Raw genomic sequence first — 18,439 nt, forward strand, 5'->3', positions numbered from 1 at the left:
TTATAAACTGGAAATGGATTTCCATTTTCTGTCCACTGCGACCTTGACCTTTAATGGAGTGAACCCAAAATCAATAGGGGTCATCTCCTCTGCATGATCAATCATCCTATGAAGTTTCAACATTCTGGGTCAAGTGGTTCTCTTTACTGAATGGAATTTGTTTTACATGTTCAGGCCAATGTAACCTTGATCTTTGATCAAGTGACCCCAAAATCAATAAGGATAATCTAGTCTGCATGTCCAATCATCCTATGAAGTTTCAACATTCTGGGTCAAGTTGTTCTCAAGTTACTGACCGGAAATGGTTTTCCATGTTCAGGCCCCTGTGACCTTGACCTTTAATAGAGTGACCCTAAAAAAAATAGGGGTCATCTCCTCTGCATGACCAATCATCCTATGAAGTTTCAACATTCTGGGTCAGGTGGTTCTCAAGTTACTAACCGGGAACGGTTATCCATGTTCAGACTCCTGTTACCTTGAACATTAACTAAGTGACCCCAAAATCAATAGGGGTCATCTACTCTGCATGTCCAATCATCCTATGAAGTTTCAATATTCTGGGTCAAGTGGTTCTCAAGTTATTTATCGGAAATGATTTTTCATGTACAGGTCCCAGTGACCTTGACCTTTAATAGAGTGGCCCCAAAATCAATACGGGTCATCTATTCTGCATGACCAATCATCCTACGAAGATTCAACTTTCTGGGTCTCGTGGTTCTCAAGTTACTGCCCGGAAATGGTTTTCCTTGTTAGGGCCCCTGTGACCTTGACCTTTAATGCAGTGACCCCAAAATTAATAGGGGTCATCTACTCTGCATGTACAATCATCCTATGAAGTTTCAACATTCTGGGTCAAGTGGTTCTCAAGTTGCTGACCGAAATGGTTTTCCATGTTCAGACCCCTGTGACCTTGAACTTTAACTGAGTGACCCCAAGATCAATAGGGGTCATCTACTCTGCATGTCCAATCATCCTATGAAGTTTAAACATTCTTGGTCAAGTGGTTCTTAAGTTATTGATCGAAAATGGTTTTTCATGTTCAGGCCCCTGTGACCTTGACCTTTAATAGAGTGACCCCAAAATCAATAGGGGTCATCTACTCTGCATGACCAATCATCCTTTGAAGTTTCAACATTCTGGGTCAAGTGGTTCTCAAGTTACTGACAGGAAATGGTTTTCCTTGTTCGGGCCCCGTGACCTTGACCTTTAATGCAGTGACCCCAAAATCAATAGGGGTCATCTACTCTGCATGACCAATCATCCTATGAAGTTTCAACATTCTGGGTCAAGTGGTTCTCAAGTTATTGATCGGAAATGGTTTTCCATGTTCAGGCCCCTGTGACCTTGACCTTTGACGGAGTGACCCCAAAAACAATAGAGGTTGTCTACTCCACAAGTCCTGTCACCCTATGAAGTTTGAAGGTTTAGGTCAAATGGTTCTCCAGTTATTGATCAGAAATGAAGTGTGACGTATGGACAGACGGATAAACGGACAGACAGGGCAAAAACAATATGTCTTCCCCAGAGTGGGGGACATAACTAGTGATGTATTCTTTTTTCTTACATACCATATTTTTCAATTAATAGTAAAATAAAATAAAATGAATGCCTAGAATTTCTTTTTGGCACTATTTTGTTATAGTAGCATATGAACTTACACATTTATTCATAAATAACAAGAGTCATCTTACATCCGAAGTGTAAGAAGATGTTTTTCAGCACTGGCAAAAACAATAGAAACTTATCTTGTCTGGTATGCAAGTCACTTCAAGTATTCTGTGAAATCAATATTACTGTTATACATGTACAGTACATAACTGGTTGCCGTGCACCCCGGCTTACTCCAGCAATATGTGATCCCCAGCATTTTCCTTCATTTTCTATGTTTTGATCATACAAACCAACATTTTACACATCCCCTTAAACCCTCAAGTGATCAATATTTCACTATTACAGTGGAATTACACACGTGCATGAAATAATACATATTACATAACCACATACAGAAAGAATACCCTGTTTAAGTCATGACTGTAACAATGGCTAAAGAGACAAACCTTCTGTTCTGTTCTTCATTTATTTTCTAGTTCAAAAATAAATGCTTTAAAAATCAAATTCATGCAGAAACAACAAAATGTGATTCACTTCTTGGAAATTCAAAGAACATACTGACTACATGCATTTTACAATCACTATCACACAATGATACATTACTTTTTTTATATTTCTTGCTCATACACAAGCTCAGATTAAAGTTTTAATTCTATCATACAGTAATTTATCAAGCCTTCTAGCTAATATACAAGTACTTATAACTGCTAAAAATCAGTCATGCTCTCAGTTAAGCTTTAAGCCCCCATCACACCAAACTAGTTCTCAAAACGTCCCAATCCGTCCTAAAATATTGTAAAACGGGCTGCGATCTGGCTAGAAAGTTTGAAATTTGACCGGAAAATATCCATAACGCGGTCATAGTTAGTTCTTAAACAGTTCTCGATACGTCCATTGCGTCTTCATCTCATCTGAAGTACGTTTATAGCCGTTCACCTCATGTGAACACGGTTTGTAGGCAGTCCAAGTCCGTCTGTAGTCAGATTAAAGAAGTTTGTAACTAGTCCTACTTCGTTCTGAGTACGTCGAAATACGTTCTAACTAGTTGTTAACTCGACCAACTCGTTCACAGACAGTTTAACTCGTTCTGGTTACGTCCTCATCTCTCCCTAGTACGTTCAGAACGTAAATTGCAATCACGTTCTGGCCCAATGGCTAGTAAAAGCCATCACGTTTCGTCCAGTTCTTATTCTCGTTTGTCTCTTCAACCTCTCAAGACACAAAAAATCTACAGCAATAGGCAAGTATCAGTATGACTCCAAAGAAAAGTGAAGCCAAACAGAGACAGGGTGTAAAGTGTTAAAGCAGTAAAAGACCAATGCCGATACAGTCTCCTGAGTCAGCCCCTGAACGTGAAAGCCGAGAGGATGAGTGTCGTAATATATTCCCTGCACCTTCTGACGACTCCAAGTCCAAGGATGAAGGAGGACAGAGTCAGAAACCAAAAGGCATAAACTTGGCTAAACCTTGTGCCCAAATCTTGAATCTGTACGACAACGGCATGTATTTATACTCTAACTTGTGTAATTGTACTGCAGATGGGATCGACGTTGTAGGAACTGTGAATAAACGTACTAAATGTACTAAAAACGTGCGGAGCTTACTGAGAACGTATTGTAAACTCTTAGAACTGTTTTGAAACATATTGCAAACATAGTATTTTATTTTGATCGTATTCAGACGGAATAACGACGCACTAAGGATGTAATGCGGTCGAGTTAAGTCTTCCTGTGAACTGGCTACAAACCGATCCGGTCTGTGTGCACACGTACTTAAATTGACCCCCGATCGCATTACGTCATACCACGTCTCTAGTACGATCAGAGTACGGCGGTTCAGTTCTTAGTACGTCCATCTCGTTTTAAGTACGTTGTCAGTCTGTCTAACTGCAGGAGGGAATGATCGGCAGAAATTTTTGAGTAGGCTCAAAGTTCTGGAGCACCATTCCCGTTCAACTCCGTCCAAGCCAGTCCGTTTGAGCCCGTTCGGCTACATTTTTTAGAACGTACTGAAAACGAGCTTGGTGTGATGGGGGTATTAGCATGCTAAATTTATAAAATGGACTGGGTCATCACTTAAAATGGGCATTACCATTCATTACTGGAATGAGTTTTCAAAGAAGATTTACTGACTGGATAACAAATAGGGCAGACCATGGTCTTAGTCTGCACTTGTTGCATAGGCTTAACCACTTACCAACAGCAAGGTAATCATGTTTAAATACATTTCATCTTATATGACTTTCGTGAATAAATTAGAAACCAGGGAAAACAAAGTTACACAAAGTATATAAATTAAATGCAAAATAAACAAGAGGACCATAATGGTCCTGAATCGATCACCTGTTCCCACGTGACCCCTTTTTGAACTGACTATGACGTCGTTTTTTCTATTATTTGACATAGTGACCTAGTTTTTCAGCTCATGTGATCCAGTTTTGAACTTGACCTAGATATCATGAAGATAAAAATTCTGACCAATTTTCATGAAGATCCATTGAAAAATATGGCCTCTAGAGAGGTCACAAGGTTTTTCTATTATTTGACCTAATGACCTAGTTTTTGACCGCAGTTGACCTAGTTTTGAACTTGACCTAGATATCATCAAGGTGAACATTCTCACCAGTTTTCATGAAGATCTCATGAAAAATATGGCCTCTAGAGAGGTCACAAGGTTTTTCTATTTTTTATTGATCTAGTTTTTGACTGCACATGATCGAGTTTCGAACTTTACCTAGATATCATCAAGGTGAACATTCAGACCAATTTTAATGAAGATCCATTCTTCTAGAGAGGTCACAAGGTTTTTTTATTATTTGACCTACTGACCTAGTTTTCGAAGGCACGTGACCCAGTTTCGAACTTGACCTAGATATCATCAAGGTGAACATTCTGACCAATTTTCATGAAGATCCATTGAAAAATATGGCCTCTAGGGATGTCACAAGGATTTTCTATTTTTAGACCTACTGACCTAGTTTTGGACTGCATGTGACCCAGTTTCAAACCTGATCTAGATATCATCAAGGTGAACATTCTGACCAATTTGCATGAAGATCCATTGAATAATATGGCTTTTAGGGAGGTCACAAGGATTTTCTATTTTTAGACCTATTGACCTAGTTTTGGACCACACATGACCCAGTTTCGAACTTGACCTAGATATCATCAAGATGAACATTCTAACCAACTTTCATAAAGATCCCATGAAAAATGTGACCTCTAGAGTGGTCACAAGCAAAAATTTACGCACGCACGGACAACGGACGCTGCACGATCACAAATGCTCACCTTGTCACTTTGACAAGTGAGTTAAAATGACGGATGCAAAGTTCGAACCATCAAAACTATCACTACAAAATGATTACATGGCTATCCACTCAACCTACGGCACCATAAAGCCAACTATAATTGATTTTACTTCCAATATATTTTGTTTTAAAAGAGATTGCTTAGTACTGATTGTTTATTTACATGTTGCTAAAAATAAAAACGCTATAATTATATGCGGTCCTTATAGCATTTAAAGTTATACATTTCTAACATTACCTCTGTTTACAGTTATACACAAAATTGTACACTAAAACCCATGATTCAAATCATACTGCAATCAACCATCACTTGTAAAGCTAAAACACTGGTTAAAATGACTGGTGAATGACATTCAATAAAAATATCCTTGATAAAAACTGTTGAATACAGTAACTATTGCTGATGTGACAGCATGGCACAGTTATATACATGCTTGCTAGAACATGCACATTTCATCATCAGCATTTAACCAGGCAGGTGCAGCATTTCACAAAGTAGGTGATTTAAATTATGCATGCGGTATCATTCCTTAATGGATGAAATACAAAAAAACTCATCCTAATTTGTTAACAAGGTTTTTAAGATTAAAATGTCAAGCTTAAGGTAACTTATTGTTGTTGTTCCATCATCTATGTCATTCCAATGCTGCCTATAAACTTCCTGTGCTGTATTTATTAGCAAGTGTGTCAGTTGTACAGGGAACGACAGAGACAAATATTGCCAAAGTGGAGCGCTTTTGCTTTAAGATTAAGGTTTAGATTTTGGGCAAATGCTTGTGTCCTTGACCTTTGAAGTACATACCATACTTCAAATTGTTATAAAGTTTCATTGGAATCTCTTCAAACCTTAAAAAGTTAAAGATGCAACACTGAAAACTGAGTCATTACTATTTCAGATGGATAATCATAAAACTAACTAATGGACACTGCAATTGCAACATATGCCTCACATTGTGGGCATAAAAGTATAACACATTCCTCCCATTGTGGGCATAGAAGTACAACATATTACGCCTCCAAATGTGGGCATATAAGTACAATACATGCCTCCCATTGTGAGCATAAAAGTACACCTATGTCTCCAATTGTGGGCATAAAAGTACAACATATGCCTCCTATTGTGGGCGTAAAAGTACAACATATGTCTCCAATTGTGGGCATAAAAGTACATCATATGTCTCCCATTGTGGGCATAAAAGTACAACATATGTCTCCAATTGTGGGCATAAAAGTACAACATATGTCTCCAATTGTGGGCATAAAAGTACAACATATGTCTCCAATTGTGGGCATAAAAGTACACCTATGTCTCCAATTGTGGGCATAAAAGTACAAAATATGCCTCCTATTGTGGGCGTAAAAGTACATCATATGCATTCCATTGTGGGCACTGAAGTACAGCATATGCCTCGTATTAACCATTGTGGGCACTGAAGTACAACATATGCCTCCCATTGTGGGCATAAAATTTTTGTAATTTTGAAAACTGACTGTATGGTGTATAATCTATGCAAGATGATAAAGAAACACATCACAAGGTGTTTGGGACACATATTATTACATCTACATTAAACATTACAACAAATTATTGAGAACTTAGGAGCATCACTCCGGGAGAACTACGTTCCAACGTAAGTCAAGTCTCATCGATATCATGTGACATACCTCAACGATGAAGCTACGGTATCGCTTCGAATGACCTTGTTGATTCACTTATTATGTGTAATTAAGCATATATTTTACGTTTTCATAACTGAAAAGATAAGTTTGATGTGTAGAAGATATATTAACTATTTGTAGCATTTTGCAAGATACAAAGAACTAGTTACAAATACACTTATGTAAGCTATATAAATGTTGCAATGCCGCAACGATAACATACATTATGTGACAACGTCTCACATACAGTGTTGCAAAGTCTCAGCATCATAATTACCATTTGAACTTGTAGAAAATTACACTTATTAGATAGTACGTACATGCGTACGCCGGTAATCAATACTGTATAGATAATTAGGATAGTAAAGCATTACTCCAAGAACTTTCCACATAAATTAGCTATTTCGTAACAAATGTTTTCGACACCATGTGCAGGCGTATTGCTCATTTTATCCGCATATAATAATTATTATTACGTCGTGCAAATGTATTAGGAACCTGAGACGTCATAACTCGTAACCATATAATAAAATCTGTAAAAAGATCCTTTGGAAGCAAAAAAATGCAACCAAGAAGAATAATAGCAGACTCGGTTTGAATGAGTCTGTTCATGAGAGGTAATGAAATGTGCAACACCTCTCACGCCCCCTAGCACCGGCTTAAGCGGAACTCTATTATATATGTGTTGAATGGACTCCATGATCCCAAAGGACCAGAAAATATAACAACACTGAATCTAAGTACGGGGAGACTTTTAACAGCCGCCGCCACACGGCACTTAAAGATTGCTGTTGTGATAGTTAATAAAATCTGTAAAAAGATACTTTGGAAGCAAAGAATGCAATCAAGAAGAATAATAGCAGACTCGGTTTGATTGAGTCTGTTCATGAGAGGTAATGAAATTTGCAACACCTCTTACGCCCCCTAGCACCGGCTTAAGCGGAACTCTATTATATATGTGTTGAATGGACTCCATGATCCCAAAGGACCAGGCGCAAGTGCCCTCAGGACGGATATTTCTGTCGAGGTCGTAAACACATAACTGGATTTTTTCTTGCATATCGCATAAAAATTACCGTTTCATTCTGACAGATCATTTTTGTTGCATGCCGTATTTTACAAATAACAACAGAAATTTAAAAGCAATTAGAAACACTTCATTTGCAGTACTCATTCTTATGGCAGAGCATGCACCCACAGCGCGGGAAATGAACGTCCGTAACTCTAAGCCGAAGTGACGTCATTACATTCAAGTGAAGCACAATAACAAAGTTCCACTTTAGTTTTATCGTTTTATGAACGTATTTCAGACCGACAAAAATACTACATGTAAATAGGACAAAGAGAAGGTCTCAAGGTACATGATAATGTCTACGTTCACATATACAATACCATATAATATCAAAGCAGCACAAGTTGTCATAACCAGCACGAGAGCCATCGCATGGGGTGCCAGATGGGTTTTGCAGGCATTGGTAATGTCGACGGAAAGGCCAGTCCGGTGTATTTTTCCTTATTACGTATCTAAAATTATTTCAATTGAGTTTCAATGGACTGCGATCGTGCAATATTTTTCCTTATTATATATATTACTATAAATAGTAACAAAAAGCCGTTTAAAACGGTCATTACGGCTTCTGTTTATGTATCCATAATTGCGCAGTGCGCCTCTGGCGCCATAACCATAACGGCCCGGGTAACCAGAACGTCAGCGCGTTTTGATGTTGACGTCATGAAGCAACATTATTTATGGCGATCGAAAGGTCGCTGAATCAGATCGATTGTCAAATATTGATGGCATTGTTGATAAAAAAGCAAAACAAATAATTCTTTTAGGTGTTTGGAAAATATATAAAATGAAAATACCAAATAAATATGAAGTGAACGTATATGATAAAAAAGTCAATAAACGGCTGGTTGTGCCTTCTAGCCGCAATGGCACACCTAGTTTAATAATAGTCCTCGAAATAAAGCCCTTGGGTGATTATAACACTAGACGTGCCATTATGGCAAGAAAGCACAACCCAGTCGTATATTAACTTCGTAGCAATTCTTTATGATATGATTTTCTTTTCAACCCTAAATTATGCTGGATGTAAGAAAGTACAACTATCAAGGCATTTGATTTTATACAACATGTAGCCCCTTATCCAAATGGTATAGAAACTGAAAAACCCCAGTAAATGCTTGAACAAATGAAAAATGCACGTTAAACTCTTCTTAAACGATCATATACACGTGTAATAAACAGGTAAATAGATGGGAGAACGGTGTCTTTGAGTGATAATGGCCCTAAAAGCAAATAATAGCCCTCGAGCTATTATCACCTTGGCAGGGCCATTATTACTCAAAGGCACCACTCTCCCATACATTAAACTGTACATATGTTATTGCGGACAACGCTTTCATATCGGAGAGTAATGTTTTCTAAACGTTTAAATGGAAAGAATCGCGTGATGTCCATGCGCAAGGACCAGGCGCAAGTGCCCTCAGGACGGATATTTCTGTCGAGGTCGTAAACACATAACTGGATTTTTTCTTGCATATCGCATAAAAATTACCGTTTCATTCTGACAGATCATTTTTGTTGCATGCCGTATTTTACAAATAACAACAGAAATTTAAAAGCAATTAGAAACACTTCATTTGCAGTACTCATTCTTATGGCAGAGCATGCACCCACAGCGCGGGAAATGAACGTCCGTAACTCTAAGCCGAAGTGACGTCATTACATTCAAGTGAAGCACAATAACAAAGTTCCACTTTAGTTTTATCGTTTTATGAACGTATTTCAGACCGACAAAAATACTACATGTAAATAGGACAAAGAGAAGGTCTCAAGGTACATGATAATGTCTACGTTCACATATACAATACCATATAATATCAAAGCAGCACAAGTTGTCATAACCAGCACGAGAGCCATCGCATGGGGTGCCAGATGGGTTTTGCAGGCATTGGTAATGTCGACGGAAAGGCCAGTCCGGTGTATTTTTCCTTATTACGTATCTAAAATTATTTCAATTGAGTTTCAATGGACTGCGATCGTGCAATATTTTTCCTTATTATATATATTACTATAAATAGTAACAAAAAGCCGTTTAAAACGGTCATTACGGCTTCTGTTTATGTATCCGTAATGGCGCAGTGCGCCTCTGGCGCCATAACCATAACGGCCCGGGTAACCAGAACGTCAGCGCGTTTTGATGTTGACGTCATGAAGCAACATTATTTATGGCGATCGAAAGGTCGCTGAATCAGATCGATTGTCAAATATTGATGGCATTGTTGATAAAAAAGCAAAACAAATAATTCTTTTAGGTGTTTGGAAAATATATAAAATGAAAATACCAAAATAAATATGAAGTGAACGTATATGATAAAAAAGTCAATAAACGGCTGGTTGTGCCTTCTAGCCGCAATGGCACACCTAGTTTAATAATAGTCCTCGAAATAAAGCCCTTGGGTGATTATAACACTAGACGTGCCATTATGGCAAGAAAGCACAACCCAGTCGTATATCAACTTCGTAGCAATTCTTTATGATATGATTTTCTTTTCAACCCTAAATTATGCTGGATGTAAGAAAGTACAACTATCAAGGCATTTGATTTTATACAACATGTAGCCCCTTATCCAAATGGTATAGAAACTGAAAAACCCCAGTAAATGCTTGAACAAATGAAAAATGCACGTTAAACTCTTCTTAAACGATCATATACACGTGTAATAAACAGGTAAATAGATGGGAGAACGGTGTCTTTGAGTGATAATGGCCCTAAAAGCAAATAATAGCCCTCGAGCTATTATCACCTTGGCAGGGCCATTATTACTCAAAGGCACCACTCTCCCATACATTAAACTGTACATATGTTATTGCGGACAACGCTTTCATATCGGAGAGTAATGTTTTCTAAACGTTTAAATGGAAAGAATCGCGTGATGTCCATGACGTCCACACGCACGTTGCGACATCTATTTGACGTTTCAACTTGTGGAAAATATGAATACGCGTCAGCTTCATTTGTTTATTAGATTTTCAAAGAAATTCTTCTCGTGTTTTTCCTGTGTCGTACCAGAAAGAAACTTTAGACATAAAGTAATTACTTGATAGTAGGTATGTAATAAATACGTTATCAACTTTGTATGTGGATATATGCACTCGTTCTTTCGCTCCTAAGGTTGCGCAATATTAATGCTGCAGAACAAGTGCATTATATCCACATGCAAAGTCAATAACCTATAAATATCGACGTTTTAGTTTTATTTTGGGTGCGTGTCGTCAATTGTGACGTCAGTTTCATGGATGTCGTCATGTTTTTAAGTTCTTTAACTAGGACATTTTCAGTTCCACTTGGGTTAAAGAACAACTTTGTTTATCATTGATATAATGAATAATACACACGTAGTAATTATAAAAAGATTTTTAGATTTGCATCGATAAAATAAGCATTCATTCTTCATAAAAAAACAAATACAAATATCAAACAGGGAATGCCACGTACCAAAAACGCAGCCTCCTCAAAACGAAACCCCCAGCACGCAGACGCGTACACCACACACACACACACACACACACACACACACACACACACAAACAAACACACACACACAAAGCCAACACACAAGGACAACACGAACAAATAATGGAACACTGTGGGGCACCGCCTTGGAACAGTCAGTGGCAAAAACACCACTGGGGAGCTTAAACCGGTTTATGGTGCGCACCCAACCTCACTCTTACCCCTACCATGTTCCAAAGACACGGGACAGTGTAAATAAAAGTAATCCCCTCCAGGTGAATCTCTTACACACGTAATGGAAACAGAAAAGCATGACATGTAAAACACAAAAATGCTCGTGTATAAAAATATAAAAAGCAAACCTTAAGAACCAAAAACGTATGTACTCAATGCCTTTTCGCGCAATATTTCTCTATTTCCGCTGCATAACGCGTGCATATACCTAGATACAAATCTAATAACCTACGATTACATGCTTACTTCAGGTTTCTTAGTTGCGTCCTGTGCTTCAAAAGAATCGTTTTACAGACTTAATAATAATTAAGGTGTGCGCATGCAATAGTATAAGTCAACTCCGCGGCTACCCCGTACATATTGCTAGTAAGATATCTTGGGGAAACCGTCAAATGATGATAAAAGAAACGGATAAAAAAATACTAGTACATATGTACATACTCTGAACAAAATCTGATATTCAGTCACAGACTTGCTGGTACATTTCACTCGAATATAAGTAACGTTTAGCCGCAAGACTTCGATGAGTGTCAGTAACGCTTACCTATGTCGCGTTTAGAGTTAGTAACATCATCGGTTAGAATGAGGAACATGATATTAAATTAATATTGCCTGTTTATGATAAAGCAGTTGCAGTAATATATTTCTAAGATTATAACTGGTATTGCCTTTAATCGATCGTTGACTGTCAGTAAGTATTGCTGTTGAAAAATGTAGTATATTTGTTTTATTCTGGAAAATAGCAAAATGATTCTATTTTCTAAATAACAGACAACTGTTTTTGAAATTTAAATGTTTTGATAAATTTATGCGATTACTTCTAGAATCTGAATACATGTTCAAGTCAAGACATAAGTAAATATCATAAAAGTAATTGCTATATATGAAAATAATATAAGCCGTGTCACATTGAGCGATACCGTAACCAGAAATCGTTGAGATATGTCACATTATATCGTTGAGACATGACTTACGTTGGAACGTAGTTCTCCCGGAGTGAGCATGGGCCTAAAACAAAAGCAGTGCAAGCTAGGCAGATGTACAGTTTGTTCTGACAGGAGTAAAAACGTTATTGTCACAATCACATATTCTTTAACATCATTTTCATGAAATTCTTTGTTAAAACTTATTAATTATGTTTAAAGCATCATTCTACAATGGAGGTCTGAACTTTCAAATGATATTTTTATAGGCACAGATATATACTTTGTATGAAGAGATCTACAAATTAATGACTCAATGGTAATCTACAAAAGTCTCTAGTTGCACACTCATTGTTGGCTTTTTATTATTTCAGATCAACAGAATTTCCTGCTCTGCAAATTTGAAGAACACAAGACAGGAACAAAACCGAGTCACATGTGAAATATAAACAAAACAGAGAGTCCTAATTTTGCAAAAAAAAATATAACTTTTATGGTGATCAAAACTACCTGTGTTGTCCAGAAATCTATGTTCACCATTCCTTAACAAAGGTGAAACAAACTTTTAATAAATGAAAAAGAATTTGATGGAAAAGATTGTTATAAAATATGTGAATCTAATAGTAGTGACAAAACCTGTCTTGGTAGCAGAGACTTACTGATAAATACAAAACTATTGTATCTCTTTACATATAAAGCTACAGATACATTAGTTTTGTATTCAATCATTTTTTTTGGCCTTTTTTACCTCAGATTCTTTCCCAAAGTGAGCACGCTAAAGAAACAATGAGTTATGAAGAGTGCAAGACAAATAATAATGGAATACTCATTTCACACAAACATTGTATGCTTGCTTTGTATGTCTGTAAAATACTAAATTTTTAGTTTACTGATCCATAAATGAGCACTGCTGTGTGAAAATCAATATTACGGCTTTGCCAAAAGTATGGATCCAGAACAGTTTGCGACCAGTATGAATCCAGAACAGCTTGCAACCAGTATGGATCCAGAACAGCTTGTGACCAATATGGATCCAGAACAGCTTGCAACCAGTATGGATCCAGAACAGCTTGCAACCAATATGGATCCAGAACAGCTTGCAACCAGTACGGATCCAGAACAGCTTGCTACCAGTATGGATCCAGAACAGCTTGCAACCAGTATGAATCCAGAACAGTTTGTGACCAGTATGAATCCAGAACAGCTTGCAACCAGTATGTATCCAGAACAGCTTGCAACCAATATGGATCCAGAACAGTTTGCAACCAGAGTGATCCAGAATAGCTTGCGACCAATATTTATTCAGAACAGGTTGTGCCCAGTATGTATTCAGGACAGTTTGTGACCAGTATGGATTCAGATCAGCTTGCAGCCTGTATGAATCCAGAACAGCCTGAACATTTCAGCAGTCTCACAGTTCTGGATAAATACTCTTCCCTTATCATGTGCGTACAAATGCTGAAGCCGATAAACAAAAGAATATTAATACACTGAGATAAACGAACAGATTGGATGTGCACTAATCTGGATCTTTGTTAATCACAAAGCTCTAACACTGGTTTTCCTACAGTACGGCTCAAATGTTGCACGATTCCTGGATACTTTATGGCATTAATAAAACTGTCAATGAATATATTATAACATCATTGTTATTTTATTTCATATATTTACCTATCTCTGGTTGTTAAAAAGTTACAATCCTACATGAAATTCATAATCTAACAAGAGTGTCAACACTGTATGACACATGAATCCCTGAAAATGCATGATAGAATAACAAATAAAATCTACATCAAAGCCATAACCACAGAAAACATAACCAAAAAACATGAAAGTCCAAATAATATGCACACGAGTACTTCTAATAGATTATGTACGTGTACACCACGTTTCATTTCAACTGGAAAGAAACTGTAGGAAAAGTGGAGTGCACAATATAAAATACCAAGACTCATTTCAACTGCATGGAAATAGTAGAAGTTGAGTACACAAGAATGTGTGACAGATTGACAGACTGCCAGACAGACTGTTCCAAAACTATTAACGTCCCGGTTGTTTGATACTGGGGATATAAAAAGTTCATAAAACCAAATCCTGTTTCAAACTTACTAAAATTCATAAAATCAAACAATAAGAAGCAATGTTTGTAGAACAGATCTGCTAACTCATGCCCTGTCAGAGGTAACTAGGTAAACTATGTAAATTTTTATTTTCAAACAAGTGCACTGACCTTATGACCCTACAACCATAAGGTGTACAACATCTCCTGACCAAGAATCATCCTTTGAAGATTGAAGGTGGTATGTCAAAGTGATCCCATGATATAGATTGGAAACCATTTTCCATCTCCAAGTGAATGTGACCTTACCCTTTGAGATACTGACCCCAGAAGTAATAGGATGCGCCTACTCACCAAAGGTAATTTTCTAAAAAGTTAGATGGCCATAAGCCCAAGAGTTCTTTTCTTATAGGTATTTGATTTGATTGGTAGTGACCTACACTGACCTACTGATCAAAAAACAGTATGTAAATATGCATTGTCCTCCAGTAAATGATCTGTACCTGCATTTAAGCTCAAGACCACTGGCAAGCCTCCTACAAAGTTTGAAATCATAGGACACATATTTAGAGATCATCTACTGCTAACATGCAATCAGCTGATCAGATCTGACTGTTGTAGGCTGGTATTCTCAAAAAATTGATAAGAAACTAGAATGTGTCTGTAGGGCACAGGGTGTGCCCCATTGGTACATTTGTCACAAATAAGGGGCAATAATCAAATGTTTGCAGTATTAAGGGGGGATAACCTCAACAAACATTTTATGAAAATGATACATTATTCTAGGTCATATACTTTTTGAGCTATGAGCATCACAAACAAAAAATCTACTATTTTGGCTATTTCAAGGGCCGTAACTCTGTAATAAGTGCTAAGATTCCCAAAAAGAATGCCAAGTGTGCAAGGTCATATCATGATAAAGACTCAAGCAAGGTTTCATGAATTTACATCAAATAATTTTGAGCTAGGCATATTATTAGGTGAAAATGTGCATTTTTGACTATTTCAGGGCCATAACTTTAAAAATAGAGGTGGAGCCAGCCAAAAAATAAGAGGTGCACAAGTTTATATCATGATAAAGACTCATGCAAATTTTCATCCATTTATATCATATACTTTTTGAGCTAGGTGCATTTTTTACTATTTCAGGGGCAATAACTCTGGAAATAGGGGGCTGAGCCAGAAGAAAAATAGGATGTGTGCAGGTTCATATCATGATAACGACTCATGCAAGGTTTCATCAATTTATATAAAACACTTTTTGAGTGATGCGTGTCACAAGGTGAAAATGTGCATTTTTTACTATTTCAGGAGCAATAACTCTGGAAATAGGGGGCGGACCCAGTTGAAAAATAGGAGGTGCGCAAGTTCATATCATGATAAAGACTCATGCAAGGTTTAATCAATTATACTAAATACTTCTTGAGCTAGGCGCGTCAAAAGGTGAAATTGTGTATTTTTTACTATTTCAGGGACCATAACTCTAAAAATAGGGGGCTGAGCCAGATTAAAAATAAGATGTGTGCAGGTTCTTATCATTATTTAGACTCATGCAAGGTTTCATGAATCTATATCAAATACTTTTTGAGCTAGGCATGTCACAAGGTGAAAATGTGCATTTTTGACTATTTCAGGGGCAATAACTCTGCAAATAGGGGATGGAGCCAGACGAAAAATATTATATAATATCATATATTTTGATGTAGGAGGAAATCCCTGGGCGGCCCTCTGGACATTACTTCAGACACAGACAGGTACCTCCATTGAACTACCAGCCTTACATAAGCCAGCTGGATAGCTTCTCACATGATGATCTGAGCAGGGCTGAAACCTGCAGAGACAAGGGGCATTTAGTGACCAGAGCAAGGCTGGAATCAACAGAGCTGATGAGCAAGTGATTAAAGTCAGCAACATCAACCATCAATTAAGGAGCCATGAATAAAATATTGCATCAAGAAAACCTGTTTTAACCATTAATAAATTACTACATCAAGGAATTATGAATAAATCATTGCATCAAGAAACCATGAATAAATCATTGCATCAAGAAACCATGAATAAAGCATTGCATAAAGAAACCATGAATAAATCACTGCATAAAGAAACCATGAATAAAGCATTGCATAAAGAAACCATGAAATAAATCATTGCATAAAGAAACCATGAATAAATCATTGCATCATGTAACCATGAATAAATCATTGCATCATAAAACCATGAATAAATCATTGTATCAAGAGACTATGAATAAATCAATGCATCAAGAAAACATCAATAAATCACTGCATCAAGGAACAATGAATAAATAATTGCATCAAGAAACCATGAATAAAGCATTGCGTAACTAGAAATGTGTCCATGGGACACAGATGCCCCCACTACATGACAAAGGACATGGATCAACTTTGGGAAAACAATATGTTGCTATAACGATTTTTTCCTAGGTCAGGGGCCATAACTCCTACAATACTGAATGAATCAGGATGCAAAACCCCAGGTGCACAACTGCATATGCTGACCTACATTCCTGTAAACTTTGGTGACTCTAGGTCAAATACTTTTGGAGCTACGTGCAACACAACATTAAAATGACCAATTTTTAACTAAGTCAGGGGCCATAACTCCTACATGACTGAATGAATCCGGATGCAAAACCCCAGGTGCACAACTGCACATGCTGACCAATATTCCTGTAAACTTTGGTGACTCTAGGTCAAATACTTTTGGAGCTAGGCGCAACACAACATAAAAATGACCAATTTTTTACTAAGTCAGGGGCCATAACTCCTACAAGACTGAATGAATCCGGACGCTAAACGTCAGGTGCACAACTACACATGCCGACCAACATTCCTGTAAAGTTTTGTGACTCTACGTCAAATACTTTTGGAGCTAGGCGCAACACAACACAAAATGACCAATTTTTACAAAGTCAGGGGCCATAACTCCTACATAACTGAATGAATCTGGTGGCGAAACCCCAGGTGCACAACTACACATGCTGACCAACATTCCTGTAAAGTTTTGTGGCTCTACGTCAAATACTTTTGGAGCTAGGCGCGACACAACACTAAAATGACCAATTTTTACAAAGTCAGGGGCCATAACTCCTACATAACTGAATGAATCTGGACGCGAAACCCCAGGTGCACAACTAGTCAACTACACATGCTGACCAACATTCCTGTAAAGTTTTGTGACTCTACGTCAAATACTTTTGGAGCTAGGCGCGACACAACACTAAAATGACCAATTTTTACAAAGTCAGGGGCCATAACTCCTACATAACTGAATGAATCTGGACGCGAAACCCCAGGTGCACAACTACACATGCTGAACAACATTCCTGTAAAGTTTTGTGACTCTACGTCAAATACTTTTGGAGCTAGGCGAAAATTAAGTTTTCCAACAGCAGAATCATCATTTTTGTTTTTCTCCATTTTCATCATTGTTCTATGATTCAAACTATTTTGGTCTGCCCATAAGCTATCTACATTTTGAAAGACATATAATCAGAAAAGTCATGTGATATATACCTGAAATGAAGAGTATCTGCTGTTAACCTTTGGCCTCTCTGATGCTGGAAGATGTCGTCTAATGGGGTCAAGGTCATTTACATTTAGTAAGTCTTTCACTGAAAGAAAAAACTCACGTTAAGGTTGCTCAACTAATACACATGTAAGTTATGAAATGTAAAGTGCTTTGAAACATTGTTTCAACTGAACTGAACAACTGGCCCCAATATCACGAAAAACTTAAGTAATTACTTAGTTAAGTCTGGTATTCTAAAATCGTGCTAGTGCTTAAATTATTGTAATTTAATATTGATTTTTTCTAGAACAGTGTACGTATTTATAGCTAAATCATATTATGGTAAGTAAGTATTAAATCAGGGTTCCCACAAAGCAGAGAAAATAAAATTCCCTGACTTTTCACTGACCAAAGTCCTATTTTCTCTGACCAAAACACTCCATGTTCACAGAAGTTTAGCTGGCCATAGATCTATAAATAGTGGCCCCAATCTGTATCAGCTAAATTTTACCACCTTTCTTGTTATAATGATAACAATGGTGTAAATAAAGTTTGTTCCAGTTAAACAAACCCTGTATTATCTAAGTGA

General features: G+C 37.3%; 1 protein-coding gene across 10 annotated transcripts in view; it reads right to left on the minus strand.

Annotated features, from left to right (window-relative positions):
• Positions 1-18,439, minus strand: part of LOC123550412 (phosphorylase b kinase regulatory subunit beta-like) — a 110,400-nt gene that overhangs the window by 25,711 nt on the left and 66,250 nt on the right. For 8 of the 10 annotated variants that reach the window (XM_053546316.1, XM_053546318.1, XM_053546317.1 and 5 more), the window contains 2 exons: positions 17,856-17,953; positions 13,009-13,035 (listed from right to left, as the gene is read on the minus strand). In XM_053546316.1, coding sequence (XP_053402291.1) covers positions 13,009-13,035; positions 17,856-17,953 — 125 coding nt within the window. The remainder of the gene's footprint in view (positions 1-13,008; positions 13,036-17,855; positions 17,954-18,439) is intronic. The other 2 variants (XM_053546322.1, XM_053546321.1) reach the window with 1 other exon arrangement.

The sequence above is a fragment of the Mercenaria mercenaria genome, chromosome 6 (genome assembly GCF_021730395.1).
Source record: "Mercenaria mercenaria strain notata chromosome 6, MADL_Memer_1, whole genome shotgun sequence".
NCBI classification, from domain to species: Eukaryota; Metazoa; Mollusca; class Bivalvia; order Venerida; family Veneridae; genus Mercenaria; species Mercenaria mercenaria.